Genomic DNA, 24,543 nt, shown 5'->3' with positions numbered 1-24,543 from the left:
AGATGTTCAGATAATATAATCTTGTTATGTCTACATCTCTTAAAAATGACGAGATCTCGGATCACGTCATCTCTACATCCTGTGGAAGAGATGATGAGATGACAATATCTTGGATCCCATTTTATCCGACAGTTAATTACCATAGTTACAGTGCTTCTCAGCCAATCAAAATCAAGGAAAGATGTCAGATCTGACAACTTGTCGGACAAAAATGTTGATGAAACGGGGATCCATGATCATCTCTTTCCACTGGATGTAGACATGATAAAATCCAATATCCTGTCATTTAATCATCTTTTTAAAGGATTGTAGACATGACGAGATGATTATCTGAACATGGGTGGCATTTTTACGCTTGCATAAGATTCTCGATAAGTCTTGATCCATCCCATACTAGGTTGATGCCGGTGTTGATGATCCCATCCATCATGTCCATGATATCCATCCAGGTACCTCTGTACCTCTATGCTCTCTGGGCAGAGGCTTTCCTCCATTCTCTCTTTTCAATTGTTTTATAAACCAAATTATTTATTCAAGTTTCATAATAAATATTTTATGGTAAAAATAAATTTCATTTATAATTCACGTCATATCTTAATTTGAAACCCAAACCAGTTACATAAATTGAAAAGATGAAAATCAGTTCATAAAATGTGCTGAAATATTAAGATTGTCACTGAACACAAGTCTACACCGATTGATCAAAAACATCCGGATTCGAGCTCCGATTTTTCACATTTCATTGAAGAATTCATATGAATTGAAGATGAGTGAGAACATGGAAGGTGAATCAGATAGGGATAAAGATGATGGACCCATCAAAGGAGAATCACAAGGAGGAGATGCATTGGTAATTATTATTTTTCATTTGATTTGTTTGAAAATTGAAAAGTTTTCGTGTAGTCCCATGCATGATATTTATTGTGAGTTAAAGAGAAATTCCAGTACAGTACTGTCGCAGTAGTTGCAGTGAACACTGATTTCATGAGAAAGTCTGTAAAACAAGGCTTAATTGTCAATATATCATCGAGGATCTAAATCTGGTACAGTAACATAAACTTAACTTTGTGAAATCTTGAAATCTACGCTGAAAAATGTTCACACTGAAGATCACCAACACAGATAGCCTAGGCACATGTGATTGTGGATGTGGGACAGTGTATTAATATTGCTGGAATAAAGACCCGACGGAAGCTTAGTGACCGAATCCGCGCTTATTTTGCTTATTTCTCAGCAATTACACAATTTCTTCCAGAATCCTTTGGTACGTATTTTTTATTCATACAAACAGACACTTCAGTGGTCATTGTATTAGATTCTGTAAAAAGTCATTTTGAGGTCGTTACCAAAACTGGAATTTATCTTTAAACTTGTAACTAAACTTTTTATACCCAGTTGTTGTGTGTCCGGACAGGTTGTGTGTCCGGACGATCAATTTTAGAAAGTCATTTGGAAAAGATTACAAAGTTTCATCAATTTTTAGTACAAAATGTTAGGAAATATTATAGAACAAAATTTAAGATGATTACTTCCATTGAATTCACATTTTTAGTGTAATCCAAAGACAAAAAAGAAGGCTTCAAAAATAAAGTGTCCGGACACCCAACCCCCATCCTATGATGCCCGTGGGGGCCACTGACATTGACAAGTGGATACCATGCGCGACCAAAAAAACATGTGAAAAGGATGTCTCTTTCATGATAGGGCACGTTACGTACGCAACATGATAAGGGTGTCAAAAACACTAAATTAATGAAAAAAGGGTATCTATTTCGCTAGGAAAATTATGTGTTTAGGGTCGAATTTGCGGGGATGATAAACAAAATTCAAATGTTTTATAAAGGATGTCCTTTTTGCCCCAACACTTCGTGTTTAGAGTCTGATTTGTGCGAGTTGTAGAAGGTGGGGTCGTACCAAACCAAATAATGTTAGGGCGCTGACCGAAGGACCCGTAACAATAATACATTCCTGTACTTGTTTAGGCGTTCATTTCAGGGAATATTTGCCAAGAGTATCGTTTTGTTTCCAATACTTGTTAAGGGTAGGGTTTCACACGCCAATACCTGTTAAGGGGTGCATTTTCAGAATATGGAAATTACGTTTTTAGGGTGCTTTTCAAGACTCCGTGGTCGCGCATGGTATCCACTTGTGAATGGAAGTGCCCCCCCCCGGGCCATGATGGGACTACACGAAAAGAATTAAGTGTATAAACTATATTTTTTTAGTCTTAATTGGGACTAGTTTCACTAACACATTTGCCCCACCAATTTCCCGGGGTTAAGCTTAGCCCACTTCGTTTTCACACTACGTTTTAGCAAAGTGGGCTAGTACGGTAAGTATCTGGCCCTGCAAAAAGCAGGGTTAGCCGGCTTATTGTGGTGCTAGCACCACAGTTGCGGTGCTAATATATGCAGTGTGAAAACGAAACAGGGCTTAGGAAAGTGGGGCTAAGCATTAACCAATCACAGAAGTCGAATTGCATGTTAATCACGCTCTGTATGGTAATCATCGTTATTCATGAGCTGAGGGATAGTCCGGGGGTTAAGGCATTGGCCATGGTTAAGCAGATACATGTAGTATGGGGTTAAGAAAGACAGTGTGAATAAAAAAAAAGATAGTAAGGAAATGTAGTGTGTAAAGCATATTAGAGTTTCATGTCACATGACCAAGGTCAAAGATCATTTAGGGTCAATTGATCTGACTCAAGTATCACTGAATATCCTGTGCAAGTTTCAGGTCACATGATCAAGGTCAAAGGTCATGTGAGGTCAATGAATTTTGGCCATATTGGGGATATTTGTTGAATTACCATCCTATCTCTGTAAGTGTATTGGTCTAGTTCATAAAACATGGAAATAAGAGTAACCAAGTATCACTGAACATCTTGTGCGAGTTATAGTAGTTTTCAAAGTCAGCACTGCTGCTATGTTGAATCGTGTGATGCGGGTGAGACGGCCAGAGGCATTCCACTTGTTTTTTAATGTATGTTGTATATTGTGTATTGGTCTATGTACTGTACATGTAGACCCAGCTCAGAGAGGGTGGTTGTACTTAAAGTGCATGCTAGCAGCTCCCTGTGATACATGTACAAAAAAAAAATTGGGAGAAAATTTGCAGAAGATGTCTCAACAAAACAGATACAAAGCAGACTTAGTTGGTAAGCTTTTTTGTTTAACATCAAATCAAATAGGAGAGGAAAGATGATTTTTTTTAAGCCTGTCTTAATCATTGATAAAGGGACTGCATGCCCTGGTCAATAAAGTGAATTACAGCCATATTTTCCAGAAAATTAAACCTCGGCTGTGAATAATTGCACTCCCAAAATCAGGAGGCTAAAAAAAATAATAAAATAGACTAAAGTTGCTAACATTATCGATGAGCAAATCCAACAAAATGATTATTGAAAGATCAGAAGATACTAATTTTTGTACATTTAAAAATGGTTACTTCATTATTCAACTTAATTTTTCATAGAATACAAATTATTCCTTTGTAGAATAAAGAAAAAAGACCTTAAAGGACAAGTCCACCCCAACAAAAACTTGATTTGAATAAAAAGAGAAAAATTCAACAAGCATAACACTGAAAATTTCATCAAAATCGGATGTAAAATAAGAAAGTTATGACATTTTAAAGTTTCGCTTCATTTCACAAAACAGTTATATGAACAAGCCAGTTACATCCAAATGAGAGAGTTGATGATGTCACTCATTCACTATTTCTTTTGTTTTTTATTTTTTGAAATATGAAATATTTTGATTTTCTCATCATTGTCATGTGAAATGAAGTTTCATTCCTCCCTGAACACGTGAAATTCCATTATTTTAACATTTTGTGCTTCAGGCAAGTGAGTCCTAATCATCAAATTCATAAAAATTAAAATAATGTATAATTCAAACAATAAAAAACAGAAGAAATAGTGAGTGAGTGACATCATCGACTCTCATTTGGATGTAACTGGCTCGTTCATATAACTATTTTGTTAAAAATAAGTGAAACTTTGAAATGTCATAACTTTCTTATTTTACATCCAATTTTGATGAAATCTTCAGCATTGTGCTTGTCTGATTTTTCTCTATTGATTCAAATCAACATTTTTCTGAGGTGGACTTGACCTTTAAAATGGCAGTAGTGAATATTGAAATTCAAGTATTAAAAAAAAGTTTGAGAGAAAAAGGAGGAAATTAAATGAAGAATAAAGGATATTATCATTTATTGCCTTGTTTATAACCGATTATGATTACTTGCATATTGTAGAGCAACTTCCATGCATTTTAGCTGTACGGTAGAAAAAAAAATCATCACAAAACAACCAGGTGTTTTTTGAGAAAACATTAAATTTATACTTAATTTAAGTAAAATAAACTTCACAAAGAAAATTTTCAAACAAAACTTTGCAAAATATAGTCCCAGTTCTTAGTAACCAACAAATAAATATTAAATATTTATAGGTTTCTTGATTGTTTCTGAACTTTCAACAATGAAGAAACTTAGTCAGCTTGCTGATGATACTTTAATGTTTCTTTATACAAACCGCAACCAACTTTTCAAGATTATAATGAAGTAGGGAAAAAGATACAGTTTATTTACCAGAAAATACAGTAACCAGCACAACCGATTTTTGTCTCACTTGCATACAAGTAGCAAAGTGAGACTATAGTATAGGCTCCACTTTTCCGACGGCAGCGATGGCAGCGGCGGGGTCAACATCAAATCTTAATCGAATGTTAATTTTTTTAAATGACAGCATAATTTAGAATGTATCTAGGGATCTACTTCATGAAACTCAGAAGTAAGAGTAATCAATTATCACTGAACATCTCATGCGAGTCTCAGGTCACATGACCAAAATTAAAAGTCATTTAAATTTTAAGGTCAATGAACTTTGGCCATGTTAGAGGTAATTAAATTGCTGTCATAACTTTCAAAGTTTATGGATAGTTTATGAAATGTGGACATATGGTAGCCTAACCGATATGCGTCAGGCTAGTGGGCAAACTACTCACGGATGAGGGCGAAGCCCGAGTCCGTCAGACGAGGGCACCCTTGCCCGTCAGTCTGCTTCACGCGACCAGTAACTTGCCCACTATAGCCCCGTGCATATCAGATAGGCTATAGACATAAGGGTAATCAAGTATCACTGACAAGTCTTAGGTCACATGATCAAGGTCAAGTATCATTTAGGGTCAATCAGTATATGAATGGGTTTTTTTGTGAATATAGTTTTCAAAGTCAGCACTGCTGCTATATTGAATCTTGTAATGCAGGTGAGACTGCCAAAGGTGCTCCACTTGTTTATAAAATGACACGTTGGCCAGGGCACAGCCTTTTTGGCTGTGAATTAATTTTTTCTTTTAGGGCATCATGGCCAGTTATAGGGGCATCGACGGCCTGGCCGTTGATGGCTATCGATGGCTGTCGAATAACTTAAACCCTGGTTATATACCTCTTCTAAGTCAAATTTTGCCTACTTCAAGCAGATTTCTCTGGACCCAAGAGATTTGACTTCTAAGGCAGAATGGCTTGTATATCATTTATACCCTTTTTACACAGGCTAAAATTTCCTTAACCCCGTACTATACATGTAGGTGGGGCTAAATTGCCATTTAGCCCCACCTATAGTACGGGGTTAAGCTTAGCCCACTTTCTTTTTACACAGCATTTTTGCAAAGTGGGCTAACCCCACCTTTAGTACGGGATTATTTGGCCCTGCGAAAAAGCAGGGTTATCCCAGCAATTGCGGTGCTAAGAGCGATAGTACGGGGTTAAGATCGCTAGTGTAAAACGAAAGTGGGCTAAGCTTAACCCCGTACTATAGTACGGGGTTAAGGAATTTTAGCGTGTGTAAAAAGTGTACGAGTGAAGTACTTGTACTACGAATGATCAACAAAAACCACTAGTCCGGGGTTAGCGAGTTTCGTGTGTAAAAAGCAAGCATTCCTTATCCGGGGTTAGAAATAACAATTTGGCATGTGTGAAAAGGAAAAAAAAATAGTACGGGGTTAAGGATAGTACGGGGTTAGCGATAGTCCGGGGTTAAGAAAATCCTGTGTAAAAAGGGTATTAGTTCTTGCTCTGGGGATTTACAAACACTAAAGATAAGCTTTAATGCATGAAAGATTGAGTTATTTTGGCATATGAATTGTCATGGTGTCATGTAAACATTTGTATTTTAAGATATTTAAAGATTTTTTTATTACGCACACTTTCATCACATTTATATGTACATGTAGATGCAAACGTTCATAAAACTTTCCTTTAAGAAGTTATTGTTATGATGTCATTATGACTGGAATTTCACAATAATTTGCTTTCTTCAGGTGGTAAAATCTAGCACCCAAGTACGCTTCCCTCGTGTGATGCAGAGATTGTTTCCATACTCTCGTCTTAAGTTGAATACCAATCTCCATCAGCCGCCTCCAAACTGGCTTCGAAATGGTCCTGCCATACAGTTACCTAATACATGGATCAGAGGTGAACCTGCTGACATATCCAGGTAATTAAATGATATTAAACATATTTTCATATACATTGCAGAAACATGAAATTAACATTATTGGAAATTCTTGCTCATAATTTACCCTTATCTTGAAAAGTAAAGATTTGCATACTTGATAATTCTAGTATACATGTACTAAAACCCAACTTTCTAACAGGATGCCATGTTAACCAACCGAGTTACAATTTGTTACAATTTGTTGTCATGCCTGTGTAGCAGAGCGAGACTATAGGTGCTGTTTTTCTTATGGATGTAGTGGCAGCGTCATCAACATTCAACATTCTTAAGTTTTAGTCGAAGTGTCCTCATAACTTAGAAAGTATAGGGACATAGTTCATGAAACCTGGACATAAGAGTAATGATGTATCACTAATCATCCTACACGAGTTTGAAGTTACATGACCAAGGTCAGAGGTCATTTAGGGTCAATGAACTTATACCGTGTTGGGGAAATCAATATCAAAATCTCGTGGCTGTGGTGGCAGCGTCATCAACACTCAACATTCAAATCTTAACCAAGGTTACGTTTTTGAAATATCATCCATAACTTTGTAAGTTTATGGATCTAGTTCATGAAACTTGGACATAAGGGTAATGGTGTGTCACTAAAAATCGTGCTTAAATTTTGGGTAACATGACCAAGGTCAAAGGTACATGTAATGTACGTGTAATTTAGGGTCAACAAACTTAATATTTAGCCATGTTGGGGTATTTATCAAATTGCCATCATAACTTGAAACATAATGGATCTAGTTCATGAAACTGAAACATAAGAACAATCAAGTATCACTGAATTTCCTGTGTGAGTTTTTAGGTCTCATGACAAAGTTCAAAGGTCATTTAGTGTCTGAACTTAGGCAAGGTTGGGGAATTTGTTGAATTTCCAATTTGCCATCATGACATTGAAAGTTTATGGATCTGATTCATATAACTTGGAGATAAGAGCAATCAAGTATAACTTAACATCCTGTAGGAGTTTTAGATCACCTGACCAAGGTCAAGGTCATTTATTATCTATGAACTTTATAGGCCATGTAGGGGAAATTCGTCATCTTAACTTTTAAAGTTTATGGATCTAGTTCATGACACTTTAAAACATGAGAATAATCAAGTATCAAGGAACATCTTGCATGAGTTTTGGGTTGCATGATCAAGGACATTATGGGTCAATGAACATTACATTTTATAATCATATGAATAGTGTTTTTGTGAATTTAATAGTTTTTGTCTCACCTGCATAGCATAGTGAGACTATAGTGAGACATCAAATCTTAACCTAAGGTTAAGTTTTTGAAATGACAGTATAACTTAGAAAGTATATGGACCTAGTTCATGAAACTTGGACATAAGGTCAATCAAGTATCACTGAACATCTTGCATGAGTTTCACGTCACATGACCAAGGTCAAATGTCATTTAGGGTCAATGAACTTTGGCCGAATAGGGGGTATCTGTTGAATTACCATCATAACTTTGACAGTTAATGGATCCGATTGATGAAACTTGGAAATACATGTAATAGTAATCAAGTGTCACTGAACATCCTGTGCAAGTTTCAGGTCACATGATCAAGGTCAAAGGTCATTCAGGGTTAATGAACTTTGGCAAATTGGGGGTATCTGTTGAATTACCATCATAACTTTGAAAGTTTATTAGTCTAGTTCATTAAACTTGGACATAAGAGTAATCAAGTATCACTGAACATCCTGTGCGCATTTCAGGTTACATGACTAAGGTCAAAGGTCAATGAACTTTGGCTGAATTGGGTATATCTGTTGAATTCCCATCATAACTTTGAAAGTTTTTGGATCTGATTCATGAAACTTGGACATAAGAGTAATCAAGTATCACAGAACATCCTGTGCGCTCGCCAGGACAGTACAGCGCGCGACATTTGTGTAGTACACACATGCCCTTTTTACACAGGATTTTCTTAACCCCGGACTATCGCTAACCCCGTACTATCCTTAACCCCGTACTATTTTTTTTCCTTTTCACACATGCCAAATTGTTATTGCTAACCCCGGATAAGGAATGTTTGCTTTTTACACACGAAACTCGCTAACCCCCGGACTAGTGGTTTTTGTCGATCATTCGTAGTACAAGTGCTTCACTCGTACACTTTTTACACACGCTACAATTTCCTTAACCCCGTACTATTTAGCCCCACCTATAGTACGGGGTTAAGCTTAGCCCACTTTCGTTTTACACATGCGATCTTAACCCCGTACTATTGCTCTTAGCACCGCAATTGGTGGGATAACCCTGCTTTTTTGCAGGGCCAAATAATCCCGTACTATAGGTGGGGTTAGCCCACTTTGCAAAAACGCTGTGTAAAACGAAAGTGGGCTAAGCTTAACCCCGTACTATAGGTGGGGCTAAATTGCCATTTAGCCCCACCAATAGTACGGGGTTAAGGAAATTTTAGCCTGTCTAAAAAGGGTAATACGGAGCTCGCGCTCGTCCATTCTTATGCTGCAGCTTACATAGCATATGTAAAGCGCCATAGCGGCCGGCCAGCTGTGTATAGCTAGCTCATCGTTCGGCGCAGCTTCGGACTAGACTGCATACATGCACTGGACGTCGCTGGTAAAGCTAAGGTATTGAATACTTTTTGAGATCGGAGAAAATTTTTCCTGGCTCAGAAAAAAAGGTGCAGACTTTCAAAAGGGGCACATTATATATCAGAAAAACGGCACATTTATGAGAAAAAGGGCACCACGGCCATATTTAAAACGGCACATTTTTAGTGGCCGTAACTTTTAGCAAAAAGAAGAAGAAGGGCATGATGGCCAGTAATGGGGGCATCGACGGCCATGGCAGTCGATGGCCGTCGATTATTTCGAGGCCTGATATTACATGTACATGTATATGTAAGTGTGCGTAGCTGTTGTTTGCTTTGCTACATTACACCAGGGATCTCACGTCCCTGATTACACGTTCCTAGTTACATGTATATTTTATCAACAATTTGTATAGCATTCACGTAAAAATCCCTACATGTCTCAGAAACTAAAATGAACTGCTGCCTACAAAATTTAATTATGTGTGAACTTGTACTTTTATTTTCTGCAAATATCTCAAATCAATTTTTTGACCAATATTGACTGATACGAGTTGATATTAACAGGAGCCTCTGCCTAGTCTGCTGTGCTCTGCAAACCCTTCACTTGAATTAAATGGTCTGAGTGTGTAGTCCATAATGCTAAAGTTACATAGCAATACTAGCCTTTGTGTGGAGACCCAGTTGTTAGTTTGTCTGCTCCATGATAAACCTAATGATAACAACCCTTCCCTTTTAAAGTGCCATGCACTAAAACTGTACGTACATGTAATTACCTTTTCAGTTATCGTGTTTCTTTATTTTCCTTGTTTGCCAATTATTAAAACAAAACACTTGAATGATGAGTAGAAAATTATTTTTATCAAATTTTATTTTTGAGGAAATTGAATTATTAATTCTCGCTTCAAAATTATCTTCATATTTGTCAAAGTATGTTTCCAGTTATTTCTTCTATTATATTTTGAAGTAGCTGCAGAATGTTTTGCAATTTATATTCTTCATTTTTGACTTTTAATCATTATCGTCATCATCATCATCATCGTCATCATAATTAATATTATTATGTTTATTATTGTTATTATTATTATTATTGTTAATAAAAATGTAACTGTACACTGAAGACCTGAATAGCTGATGCATGCCCTGTGCACCGTTACATAAAGTTACCATTATGGTAACTTTACCATCCAATTGCAGCTACCATGGTTACACTGATTAATAGCCAATCAAAATCAAGGATTCCAAGCAAGTTACCATTGGATGGCGAAATTACCATTATGGTAACTTTTATGCAATGGGGCCCTGAGCTGCTAAAGAATGATTGATTTTCAATCCACTAACTGTTGTATTGTAAGTTTGTAATGGGTATCCATGTTCTGAAAAGTGAACAATTCATGAAATTGCCATCACATAGTTTGAAATTCCAATGAGACTTATGCATTTGGAAACTACATTGTAGAAACTAATTAATTCTTTTATGTATTCACCTCTATTTATCAAGATAGAACAAATTTATTTTGGCAAATGGGAAGAATGCTTGTCAAATATTGATAGTAAACATTGAAGTGGTTGACTGTTATTGTGTGAATGGTATGAGAAAGGAGGTCGTGTTGATGTTTTTTTATTGATATGGAATACATCCAGTATCTTTTTATATCTATTGATGGAATGATTTTTTTTCATGAATTTTGCCAGACTGCCCATAGAAAAATTCCATAATTTATCTTTTTGATCAAAGTATGTTGTTTCACATGTTCTAAGGAAAAACAAATGGTGCTATTTAAACATTTGATAATTTTAGTTAAAATCTGAAATATTTGTTTGCCACAATATTCCCATTTGTAGTCATTATTTCAAATATATTCAGCATTTAATTGATTTTTATATTTTTTATGTTTTTATGTGGAAATTGACATAGTACAAAGTGAATTAAAATGCAATAAATTTGAGAAAATAAAGTCTCGGTGAGTTCCCACATCTTTGAGATAGGTCTACTATTTCTATTACCATTTACACTATTCAAAGTGCAAATTTAAAAGATGATTTGAAATAACATTTTAACAATTTTTGTCTCACCTGCGAAGCAAAGTGAGACTATAGGCGCCGCTTTTCCGACGGCGGCGGCGGCGTCAACATCAAATCTTAACCTGAGGTTAAGTTTTTGAAATGACGTCATAACTTAGAAAGTATATAGACCTAGTTAATAAAACTTGGCCATAAGGTTAATCAAGTATTACTGAACATCCTATTAGAGTTTCATGTCACATGACCAAGGTCAAAGGTCATTTAGGGTCAATGAACTTAGACCATGTTGGAGGAATCAACATCGAAATCTTAACCTGAGGTTAAGTTTTTGAAATGTCATCATAACTTAGAAAAAATATATGGACCTAGTTCATGAAACTTGGACATAAGGTTAATCAAGTATCACTGAACATCCTGCATGAGTTTCGCGTCACATGACCAAGGTCAAAGGTCATTTAGGGTCAATGAACTTTGGCCGAATTGGGGATATCTGTTGAATTCCCATCATAACTTTGAAAGTTTATGGATCTGATTCATGAAACTTGGACATAAATAATAGTAATCAAGCATCATTGAAAATTTTGTGCAAGTTTCAGGTCTCATGATTAAGGTCAAAGGTCATTTAGGGTCAATGAACTTTGGCCGAATCGGGGTATCTGTTGAATTACCATCATAACTTTGAAAGTTTATTGGTCTAGTTCATTAAACTTGGACATTAGAGTAATCAAGTATGACTGAACATCCTGTGCGCGTTTCAGGTCACATGACCAAGGTCAAATGTCAATGAACTTTGGCCGAATTGGGTGTATCTATTGAATTACCATCATAACTTTGAAAGTTTATGGATCTGATTCATGAAACTTGTACATAAGAGTAATCAAGTATCACTGAACATCCTGTTCGAGTTTCAGGTCACATGATCAAGGTCAAAGGTCATGTAAGGTCAATGAACTTTGGCCATGTTGGGGTTTTTTGTTGAATAACCATCATATCTCTGTAAGTTTATTGGTCTAGTTCATAAAAAAGGGAAATAAGAGTAACCATGTATCACTGAACATCTTGTGCGAGTTAGAGTAGTATTCGAAGTGAGCACTGCTGCTATATTGAATCGCGTGATGCAGGTGAGACGGCCAGAGGCATTCCACTTGTTTCCCTTTATAAATTTATCAATCAATGCATTGAAGCCATTCTAAAGCTTTAGTAAAGTTTGATAATTTGACTTGTAATGAAATTATTTCATAAATGTTATTTTCTTGGCTTAGATTGACCAAAGACTGCCATGGTCATGACCTTGAATGCCTTATTGATTGATCTCAATTCTCCTCAGTCTTAAATGTTGAATATTTTTTATGCCGTTTTACTTTTATTCATTTGTGCTTCAATACAGAGATGTGCCCTATGGCTATTAAAGTATAAGTCCTGAATTTCATTTTTTCAACTTTTCCTTGTTTTGGGTGAAAATTTTAATTTCAATTTTGAGGATATTTAGTGCCTCTCTTGTTTTTTTGTTATAATTTTTAAGGTTCATTTAAAAGGTTGCTCACACAATACAGGCAACATATCATACAACTCTACATGGAGATCATATCCTGAAGTTTTCGGCCCATTCCACACTTGAACAATGGAGCACATACCCCCGAAAAAGGAGTGGGAAATGAAATCATTCTTATTTTGGTCTGGATCCCAACCAAGATAGATTTTCTTAAAAATTCACAAAATACACCCATTACACATTTTCGACTTCATGTCGTCCACACTACCGTAAGACTAATAAACTAATAATGACCAATTTTAGGGGTATTTAACAAAACATGAAGCCTTAACCATACACCTAACAAACATCACAAGGAATAATATTTGTTTTTTATCCATATTTTATTTCTCATCAGCTTTGGAATGGCAGATGCAGATATAATGGATGATGTAGATGTCATTTCAGCTTCAGAGGTAAGAACATGGATGTACAATCCTTCAAGAAAATTAAATGCATTCATTTTGAAATTGGATTTTATCAATGCATACGTATAAAATTGTGTTTGTCTTCATTTGCACCGAAGTGTGATAGGGATAATGTAACCTTGAGAATAAATTAAGTGCTTCTATGTATATTTTTATACTTTTTCATCACATACATGTAATTTCAAGCCGTCAGTTCACATTTTCTTAATTTTTACTCATATGCTTCAGTATTGTAGAGAACCCATTAAAAAAACTTTGAAAGGTAAATTCTCTACATTCATTGTCGCTGAATCCACGAAGTTGCACACGTGACTGTTGATGCGCAACATCACTTTTCGAGGTAAATGAAGATTTTTACATTTTCAACTGCCAATTGCTATATGAATATGAAGTTTAACAGAATGAAGAATGTATATAGAGCTAGGTATCTACTCCTGCCTTCCATGTAAAAAAATTATTGAATAAACATCAAATCTTGACATAATAGTGATTCAAATACCAGCATGACAAGTGTTGTTTTGTGAAAAAATATTACTTCAGGGTGCGCATAGAAACAGTGCACACCTGCGTGCTATTTCATGGATTATTTTTCAGAGGATTTTGAGGCTAGTGTTGTTTTTTTTTTTTGCACTTTAATTATCTCATTAATTACAGAGAATTGGGTTCTAATTTTCGGTCATAGCTTAAGAATACTAAAACTGACAGATACTTAAAATTGAATACTGAAACTGAAAGATACTTAAAATTGACTTTTCACATTATTTTTGGATGTTTTGCTTCTTCATGGATTCAGCGGCATTGCCGAATCCATGAAGTGGCACAGGTGACCGTTGATGCACAGAATCACTTTTTGTTGCTATATGATCGTGAGGTTAACAGAAGGAAGAATACATAAACCAAGAGCCAGGTATCTGCTGCTGCCTTCATGTTAAAAATTTATTGAATGATTATCAAATGTTGACATAGCAGTGATTCAAACACAAGTGTTGTTTTGTGCGTAGAAAAGGCGCGCACCTGTGTGCCAGTTCACGAATTATTTTACAAAGGATTTTGAGGCTAGCGTCGCTTTTTCACTTTAATTATCTCATTAATTAGAGAGAATTGGGTTCTAAATTTTGGTGAAATGATAGACCATATCTAGAGAATTCTAAAATTGAAAGAAACTTAAAATTCACGTTTCACGTGATTTGTGGATTCAGCGACGACATGTATGATTTCATTCATGTTGCTAGTTTCTGGTAGAAATATTAAGCATAAATCTAGACAATGTGCATTTGGAAATAATAATATTTTTTGGGGGTTCACTTGTTTTAATAAAGTGAAATATCTCAATAGAACCATGTGATATCTTCAGACAAACTTCCAAATTATACATGAATTAATGAAATAAGAAATTTAATTCTTGGAGATCATTTTGTTTACAACCCAAATACGATCTCCTTGTTAAGAACACCCCCCCGTCATCAATGAAATATTAAAATAGGACACAAATAATTAATGACAGAGCTTCACAGGCATGAGTGATAATTAATTTTTAATCATCATACAAATGTGTATGTGCTCTGGGCTTGAATATCAAATTAGAAAACTTATATCACAGAATCGGCTGCCATAGGCAAAGATAAAAGTTAGTCTGCAGGCACAGACCCCGATTGAAACTTTTATCAACAAGTGTGTTTCCACTCAAAGACTAGCACATACAAAACTTGCTGTTTGAATTCAGCGAGAGGGCCTTCAGTACACAAGGCATGAGTAGGCTGCAAATTTCAGACCCTTAACTTGAGTGAAGGGTTTGCACAGCAGACAAGATAGAAGCGATGTTGTTGACAAATAGCAAGTGCTGACTCTCGAGAAGTGTTTGTTTTTCAGTGGAAAATGAATGTGACCTGGTTTCTGGTTCTCTCAATCTAATTTTAAAGCAGCGAGAAATGCATCTTTTGTGTTTGAATTGTATCCCCACCGCCTAACATGCACTTCGTGAAATAAAATACAAGATAGAAACCCAAAGGGAGATGGAAAATAGATAAAGCAGGAAAGTTGAGAGTGACATGTTATTTTCGCAGTCATTGATCCAAAAATAACCCTTATGAAAAAAAAGAGATGTTTTTATGCAACATGTACCATTATGTATTTTCCATGATGAAAATTTTGACATGACCATGTATGCATTTTATCAAGATTGTTTCACTTGATTTCTTTGTGTACATGTAGTCTGGACAATTTTTAACATAATAAGATTTAGATTTTTTGTAAGATGCAATGTTAGCAGTTTATGTAAGTAGTCATTTTTGTGTAAAAGAAAAAGAACTCTAAGTCTATGTTTGTCGCTTACTGCATTTCTTTGGGGTATACAATGCATTGTCTGAATTTTAGTTGTTTGTTATGTTTGTATTTAAATTTCACTTAACATGATAAACCTTCTCATAGAAAATCACCAAAAATTACAGTTCCCCTATGGGTCTCTCCTTTCTCTCCCTTTCTATCTTTCTCTATCTCTGTCTCTTTTTTCTAGTTCTCCTTCACTCTCTCTGTGATATTTTCTCTGTTACTGTTTCTGCCTCTATAACTCACGTAATCTCATCTTGCTATATATATTTTTTATTCCTATTTTTCCTTTGCTATAGTATACATTTGTAATCTTTCCATTTGGCTTTCTTTAGACTTATTCCTCTCCTGGGTAGTAGTTCATAGAGCTGTTTATAAAGTAAAGCACAAATTTGTGCATGACTCCGGGGGGGGGGGGGGGGGGGGCCACTAACATTGAAGAGTGGATACCATGTGCGACCCCAAAAACATGTAAAAAGGATGTCTTTTTTAAGATAGGGCACGTTACATACATAACGTGATAAGGGTGTCAAAAACACAAAAATTATGAAAAAAGGGTACTGTATCTATTTCACTAGGAAAGCTACGTGTTTCGGGTCACATTTGCAGGGATGATAAAACAAAATTAAAATGTTTTAAAAAGGATGTCCTTTTTGCCCCAACACTACGTGTTTAGAGTCCGATTTGCGCGAGGTGTGGAAGGTGGGCCGTACCGTACTAAACCAAATGGTGTATAGTACGTAAAAAACTGACGACCGACGGACCCGTGACAAAACAATAAAATATCACTGTACTTGTTTAGGGGTTCATTTCAGGAAATTCTTGCCAAGAATATCGATTTGTTTCCAATACTTGTTAAGGGTAGGTTTTCCCACGCCAATACTTGTTAAAGGGTGCATTTTCAGAATATGGAAAATACGTGTTTAGGGTGCATTTCGAGCCCCCATGGTCGCGCATAGTATCCACTCGTGAATGGAAGTGGCCGCTACTTACTGTATACCCTGTTTAGATCTGTCTCTCTCTGGTGTCACACACGAGACAATCATCTGGAAGAACACGGCATGAAATTCCTTATCAAAATGGAAGGTATACGTGTGAGGGCCGTTTAGATTATAACAAACGTCTGCAATAATCGCGAGATGCTATGTGATCATACCTATTCCAGTGAGGGAAAAATGATTGCTCAATCAATTCTGAAACATTTCTATCTTTTCTTTATCTTTTCTAACAACTCCTATGTTTTTCTGGTTCTATTTTATCTTCTTTTTTAATGAATTTTTATGTATCTCCTTGTTTTAATATTTTTCATATTCTATTAATATTTTGTTCTCTCCTCCGTTTTCTTCTTTATGATTTCTTATGTATTTCTATAATATCTTTTAATTCTTCTTTCACTCTCTTCTATGTATTTTATTTAAATTTTTCTTTCATATTTTCTTTTATTAATTCTTATGCATTTCTATGTTTTATTTTTTCTTTCATCTTTTCTTCTATCGATTCTTACACATGTATGTATTTCTTTGTTTTATTTTTCTATCTTTGTATTTTCCTCTATCAGTTCTTATGTATTTTCTTGTTATAATTCTTTTATCATTTATCAGTTCTCTTGTATCATATTTTATTCTCTCCTTCCATTTTCTTTTTCATTTCTCATGTATTTCTGCATGTTTTAATTCTTCTTTCATTCTCTTTTCTTTCAAATTTTATGTATTTCTTTATTTTTATTTTTTTTCTTAGTGTCAGTTCTGTATATTTTAATGTTTAAACTCTTCTTTTATCTTTTGTTATATCAATTCTTTGTATTTCTTTGTTCTGATTTTTCTTCTTTCTTTGTTCTATCAATTATTTTGTATTCTGGTTTAATTCTTCTTTCTTTTTTTCTTCAAAATCTTATGTATTTCTTTGTTTTCTCCTTCCGTTTTCTTTTCTATGATTTCTCATGTATTTCTTTGGTTTTAATTCTGTCTTTATTCATCTTTCATTTTTTCTTCTATTCCTTTTTTTGTTTGGTCAATGTCAGTCAGTGGAAAAAGCGCATGCTGCACAATGATCGAGACCATGCGCTCAGATGAAGGACTTCCGTTTTCTTTGCCGCGTTTACGCCTTGACCGTTAAGTTCTACAGTCCAACAGTGGATCAAGCTGTGTAATCTCGCATTCGTGCACGGCTCGGGGGTTCGACACGCGAGCCGTGCTCAACACGGCAATTTTATTCTGTGTAAACGCGATCAGTGTGATCCGTGAGCTGTGTCGAACACGGCTTTTTTGATCCGCCAAAATCGTAGGTTTCAACCCGCGAGCCGAGTCAGACTCGGCAATTTTTTCGTGTGTAAACAGAAAGCCGTGTCGAATTCTCTTGACCAGGTCACTGCGCGCGCTTTCACTTTTGGCATTGTTGTTGTTCGCACGGACAAGATTCGATTCCGGCGGTGAATTTCCCGTGTTTAATTTGCGACGTCATAATTCTTCTTCCGTACGAGATCCGCGAGCCGTGTTGAACTCGCCTTTTTATATGTACGTATAAACGCGATCTCTGATCCCTTCTTCGCAGTGTTCAACCCCGGCTCCCTGATTCAACACCCGAGCCGAGTTAATGTGTAAACACGGTATTCATATCATGCACCCAAAGGGAAACAGTTCTTGTCTCACCTGCATAGCAGAGTGAGACTATAGGCGCCACTTTTCCGACGGCGACGTCAACATCAAATCTTTACCTAAGGTCAAGTTTTTGAAATGACATCATAACTTAGAAAGTATATGGACCTAGTTCATGAAACTTGGCCATAAGGTTAATCAAGTATTACTGAACATCCTATTAGAGTTTCATGTCACGTGACCAAGGTCAAAGGTCATTTAGGGTCAATGAAGTTTGGCCGATTTGGGGGTATCTGGTGAATTACAATCAAAACTTTAAAAGTTTTTGGATCTGATTCATGAAACTTGGACAGAATAGTAATCAAGTATCACTGAACATCCTGTGCAAGTTTCAGGTCACATGATCAAGGTCAAAGGTCATTTATCGTCAATGAACTTTGGCCGAATTGGGGGTATTTGTTGAATTACCATCATAACTTTGAAAGTATGTTAGTCTAGTTCATAAAACTTGGACATAAGAGTAATCAAGTATCACTGAACATCCTGTGTGCATTTTAGGTCACATGACCAAGGTCAAAGGTCAATGAACTTTGGCCATAATGGTTATCTGTTGAATTACCATCATAACTTTTCAAGTTTATTGATCTGACTTTTGAAACTTGGAAGTAAAAGTACTGGTAATCAAGTATCACTGAATATCCTGTGCAAGTTTCAGGTCACATGATCAAGGTCATTTGAGGTTAATGAATTTGGCCACATTGGGGGTATTTGTTGAATTACCATTCTATCTCTGTAAGTGTATTGGTCTAGTTCATAAAACGAGGAAATAAGAGTAACCAAGTATCACTGAATATCTTGTGCGAGTTATAGTAGTTTTCAAAGTCAGCACTGCTGCTATGTTGAATCGCGTGATGCAGGTGAGACGGCCAGAGGCATTCCACTTGTTGTTTATTTCAGTAACTTTTTTTTTGAATAATTAGTTTGATATTTGTCACTCTGGTTTAAGTTTGCCTCTGGAATAATTGCGTTTTTTTAATAAATAAAATTGCACATTTTAACAACAATATATAATATGTTACTGTTGTGTCATTCAATTTCTTCTCTAGAACATCAAAAAATTGCTGAAGATACCTTTCAGTAATGAGCAGGTCAGCTTGGCAGTCCATCGGATTGGGAAAACTCTTCTTCTTGATAAACTTGATCTCTATAAGCACCTTAGGGATGCCTCACAGGTAAGCAAAGCTCCTGTTCATAGTTTTTTAGCTCATCCGGGCCCGAAGGGCAAGACGAGTTTATGCCGTGGCGTCCGTCGTCCGTCATCTGTCATCCATCCACAATTTAAAAATACTAAGTACTACTTCGCCATTTCAATTCTGTTCGCTTTATATGATAGTACTAGGTGGGGGATTCAAAACTTCTACACAGGATTTTGAAATTCACTAAATATGCCAATTTATGCACATTTTTCAAAATTCCCAAAAATGCTTCTTTTTTATTTGTTGACCGATTTCGAATTTTTTTCTTGTATCTGGTAAAGCTTCATGAGGTTCACCAATCTTCTACACAGAATTTTGAAATTTTGACTAGAACAACTTTTATGCTAATTTATGCGACATTAGTTTATGCATATTTTTAAAAATTCACATAAAATGCTTCTTTATTTGTTGACCGATTTTGATTTTTTGCCATCTGTAGAGCTTCATGATGTTCACCAATCTTCTACACAGAATTTGGAAATTTTCACCAGAACAATTTTTACGCTACTTCAAATGCAAAATTAATTTATGCATATTTTGAAAATTCACATAAAATGCTTCTTCTTCTTTATTTGTTGACCGATTTTGATTTTTTTTCTTCTATCTAGTAGCGCTTCATGAGGTTCACCAATCTTCTACACAGAATTTTGAAATTTTGACTAGAACAATTTTTATGCTAATTTATGCGACATTAGTTTATGCATATTTTTAAAAATTCACATAAAATGCTTCTTTATTTGTTGACCGATTTTGATTTTTTTTTCCATCTGCAGAGCTTCATGAGGTTCACCAATCTTCTACACAGAATTTTGAAATTTTCAGTAGAAAATTACTTATGCTAATTTTATGCGAAATTTATTCAGAAATCACAGAAAATGCTTCTCCTTCTTTATTTGTTGACAGATTTTGATATTTTTTCTTCCATCTGGTAGAACTTCATGAGGCCCACCAAACTTCTACACAGAATTTTGAAATTTTCAGTAGAAAATTATTGATGCTAATTTATGGGAAATGTATTCATAAGTCACAGAAAATGCCTCTTCTTCTTTATTTGTTGACAGATTTTGATTTTTTTTGCTTCCATCCGGTAGAGCTGCATAAAGTTCACCAAACTTGTACACAAAATTTTGAAATTTTGTCCAGAAAATTATTTATTCTAATTTATGCAAAATTTATTCATAAATTACAAAAATGTTTTTTCTTCATTTGTTGGTCAATTTCAATTTTGTTTGCTTTATTATGATAGCTCGAGGTGGTGATACAAATTTCAACATAGAATTTTGAAACTCATTAAATATGCTTATTTATTCATATACTTTCAAAACTTTCAAAAATAACTTATTTATTTGTTGATTGATTTTGGTTATTTTTGTTCCATCTGAGAGCTACATTTTGACTAGATAATGATTAATACTTAATTCATATGAAATTTATTCATAGATCACATTTCTTCATCAATTTCAGTTCTATATCCTCCTCAATTTATGTCACCAATATACATGTAATTCACTACAGTGTCATCTTGGCTGAAATTAAATTGTGTTAAATTTTGTTGCGAGATGTCGGATGAGCTCCACATCATTGATGTGCTAGTCTTCATACTAAATCATTATCTTTACCTTGCCTGAAAACATATCACTTTCAAAACCCTCTGGCATTCTCTGCAAGCAGTTAATACAGATAAGCACTACCTCCTTAACACTCAATATTTAATCCCTACGATCATCTTTAGGAATACATGTACTTCATTATTGGTGTAACTTAAATCCCAATAAACAATGTGAATTTATCTCAACCTTTTTACTGTATATGATAATTTCATTCCCTTTTTGTCTCACCTGCGAAGCAAAGTGAGACTATAGGCGCCGCTTTTCCGACGACGACGACGGCGGCGGCGTCAACATCAAATCTTAACCTGAGGTTAAGTTTTTGAAATGACGTCATAACTTAGAAAGTATATGGACCTAGTTAATAAAACTTGGCCTTAAGGTTAATCAAGTATTACTGAACATCCTATTAGAGTTTCATGTCACATGACCAAGGTCAAAGGTCATTTAGGGTCAATGAACTTAGACCATGTTGGAGGAATCAACATCGAAATCTTAACCTGAGGTTAAGTTTTTGAAATGTCATCATAACTTAGAAAAAATATATGGACCTAGTTCATGAAACTTGGACATAAGGTTAATCAAGTATCACTGAACATCCTGCATGAGTTTCACGTCACATGACCAAGGTCAAAGGTCATTTAGGGTCAATGAACTTTGGCCGAATTGGGGATATCTGTTGAATTCCCATCATAACTTTGAAAGTTTATGGATCTGATTCATGAAACTTGGACATAATAGTAATCAAGCATCACTGAACATTTTGTGCAAGTTTCAGGTCTCATGATTAAGGTCAAAGGTCATTTAGGGTCAATGAACTTTGGCCGAATCGGGGGTATCTGTTGAATTACCATCATAACTTTGAAAGTTTATTGGTCTAGTTCATTAAACTTGGACATTAGAGTAATCAAGTATCACTGAACATCCTGTGCGCGTTTCAGGTCACATACCAAGGTCAAAGGTCAATGAACTTTGGCCGAATTGGGTGTATCTGTTAAATTACCATCATAACTTTGAAAGTTTATGGATCTGATTCATGAAACTTGTACATAAGAGTAATCAAGTATCACTGAACATCTTGTGCGAGTTAGAGTAGTATTCAAAGTCAGCACTGCTGCTATATTGAACCGCGTGATGCAGATGAGACGGCCAGAGGCATTACACTTGTTTACTCTTACATGCTGTAAAGAAAGTATTATTTCATTGAATTTTTTTTTTTAACAAAAACTTATATTCCCAGTGTTGCCCCATAAGAAGATGATATTATTGTGCCGTTCAGAGGCTAGCTGTGTATGAAACTTGTCATAAATAGGAAATTTCCTTACGGCAGCAAGTCTAATTGAAAGGTAAATTTACTTGTCAAATTTTATTTCAAAAGCATATTTGGCTACATTTTTGAAGAAGTAAAAACAAAGTAATAATCATGAGCACTATTTTTCCTGAAAGTTTGTCAAGATGGAAGGGACTGGGGTGTAAGTCTTACAAATGCATATTTTATTTTGCCCTTTTTAATTTGCTGATACTTTGAGTTCTACTTTAAATTTCAAAACAATTTTGCATCATTGGGCAGTCTTCGATGAATTGTTTCAGTATTTGAAATAAGAAAAAAATAATCATAAAAATTATCCCAAAGTCCCTTCTTGTTGGAACCTGATGAAACTGTCATCCTCTAGTAACTATTTGTTAGTCTTGACCAATAATTGTCAACCAATTAATACCAATATTTCTTCATGAAGCTGTGTCATGGGCTGGTATTTACATTGAACCTTAACGTGGACCTATGAAGAGATGGACGATAAACGCAAGCATTTCTTTGATCCAATGATAGTTACTGTCACCTGGTTACGTGCATTTTAACATGCTTAATAAGAACATACAGGTGTAGTGACAATAGCAGTTACCATGACTACCAAGACGTACTCACAAAGATGGATCAGTTTCCCCGTCTTAGTTTTGTTGGCTGATACCCTGTTTCAGCATGTACCTTTCAATCAAAGTGCTTCATATTTGGAGCAGCAAACTTGAGAAGCAGATGATTTCTGTGATATAAAATATATTATTTGATCCAGACACTTCCGTACACACGGAAGGACCTCAACCCGGGAGGGGGGGGGGGGGGGCCACTTCCATTGACGAGTGGATACCATGCACGACCATGGGGTCTCGAAAAGCACCCTTAACACTAACCCAGGGTTAGTGTTTAGGGTGCATTTGACCATACTCACGGGACTAGCATGATTTATGGTCTAAATATTTCTCCAAATGAATTTTGAAAATAGAAATTATGCACTTACCACGATTATATGGATGAAGGTCTAACGAGTGGCAGTTTCCTGACATCTGGGCACCAACTGAAACCTAAAAAAACCGAAAAGTTCTCTCCTTCTACCCCAGTCTCGATTGGCCATTTTGTTACGATTCATAACAAAAATGGCCACCTCTCGAGGTGGAGAAGTTTGCCAGCAAACTTCACCAGTGAAGTTCTCCTGTGTACCTTTCATACTGGACACTTTCCCCTTCGCTGGCGAATTTCGCCGGTGAAAAGCGCATTATGAAAGGGGTATAAGATGATGCTAAAATGAAATACTTTTTAAATCTTCAATATTCATTTATTATCTTTAGGCTAAAGTATTTTACTCCCTAGTCTAGGACAGTCCCATAGCATAATTAAGCAAATTACTTTGGAAGTATGACTGGCTAGCCAATGAGGTTTTTATGTTTCCAAGTGCAGCCCACTCTATGATGTTTACAACACTAGTTACATGTATTGTGTGAAAGCTGGAATGGGGGAATCTCAAAGTAAAGTACAGTTTTGCCAAGGGAAATATAACTATTAGTATTTACTCAAACTCATTTTCATGGAATGATTACCATGATCTCTACCAGCATTTTTTGCAATGTCTGGCAAGGAAAACCAAATTAGCTAGGGAGGGGTGGAGAAGGGGGAGGGTAGGGAGGGAAGGTTAGAGGGTGTGTGTAAATGTAAAGAATGAGGGAGCAGTGGGACAAAGGCAGATGTTTGAGCCGATATTACTTATTTCCACTTCTGTTTGAAATTCAAAAAGAACAAAAAAAGCTATTTAAAGTGGAAGTTCACCCTGAAGAAAACTTTGTTGTAAAAATAGCAGAAAAAATAGTAAAAAATATTGGTGAAGATTTGAGGAAAATCCGTTAAAGAGTAAGAAAGTTATTAGAGTTCAAAATTTTGGATTTGTGACGTCATAAACGAGCAGCTGCCCCATGTGTTATGTAATATAAAATGTATGAATTTCAAATTTTGTATGGTTCCTGATGACTTAATTTTGTTTTCTTTTCATGATCGGGTGTGAAACTATTTGTCTATTGATATACAAAAGTTACAGTGAAAACCATTTTCAATTTTCTGAGAAAATGACATTTCGTTGATTTTTACCATTCGCTATGTAGGAATGCTGCTCGCATATGACGTCACAAATCAAATAATTGAAATTCTAATAACTTTTTAATTATTTGATAAATTTTTCTCAAACCTACAATATTTTTTATTATTTTTTCTGCTATTTTTACAATAAACTTTTTTTCAGGGTGAACTTCCCCTTTAATATGTTATGAAAATCACACTTAACATTCAGAAGAGTGAAGAACTTCAAGTTGTATCAAATGTTGTTTCGCTCTCACAGGGAAAGCTTTCGGACTTTCAAAATTTCTTCTGTTGGGCAATTCCATACGTGTCGTAC

At 35.5% G+C, this 24,543-nt stretch overlaps 1 protein-coding gene across 1 annotated transcript in view; it reads left to right on the top strand.

Annotated features, from left to right (window-relative positions):
• The first annotated feature begins 648 nt into the window (after window positions 1–648).
• LOC121407251 (erythroid differentiation-related factor 1-like) overlaps window positions 649–24,543 on the top strand; it is a 55,687-nt gene continuing 31,792 nt past the window's right edge. Inside the window, exons 1-4 of the mRNA XM_041598230.1 lie at window positions 649–850; window positions 6,321–6,496; window positions 12,976–13,033; window positions 19,071–19,196. Coding sequence (XP_041454164.1) covers window positions 767–850; window positions 6,321–6,496; window positions 12,976–13,033; window positions 19,071–19,196 — 444 coding nt within the window. The 5' untranslated portion in view covers window positions 649–766. The remainder of the gene's footprint in view (window positions 851–6,320; window positions 6,497–12,975; window positions 13,034–19,070; window positions 19,197–24,543) is intronic.

This window comes from Lytechinus variegatus, chromosome 1 (genome assembly GCF_018143015.1).
Source record: "Lytechinus variegatus isolate NC3 chromosome 1, Lvar_3.0, whole genome shotgun sequence".
Classification (NCBI taxonomy): Eukaryota; Metazoa; Echinodermata; class Echinoidea; order Temnopleuroida; family Toxopneustidae; genus Lytechinus; species Lytechinus variegatus.
This window is presented reverse-complemented; position numbering and strand designations above follow the sequence as displayed.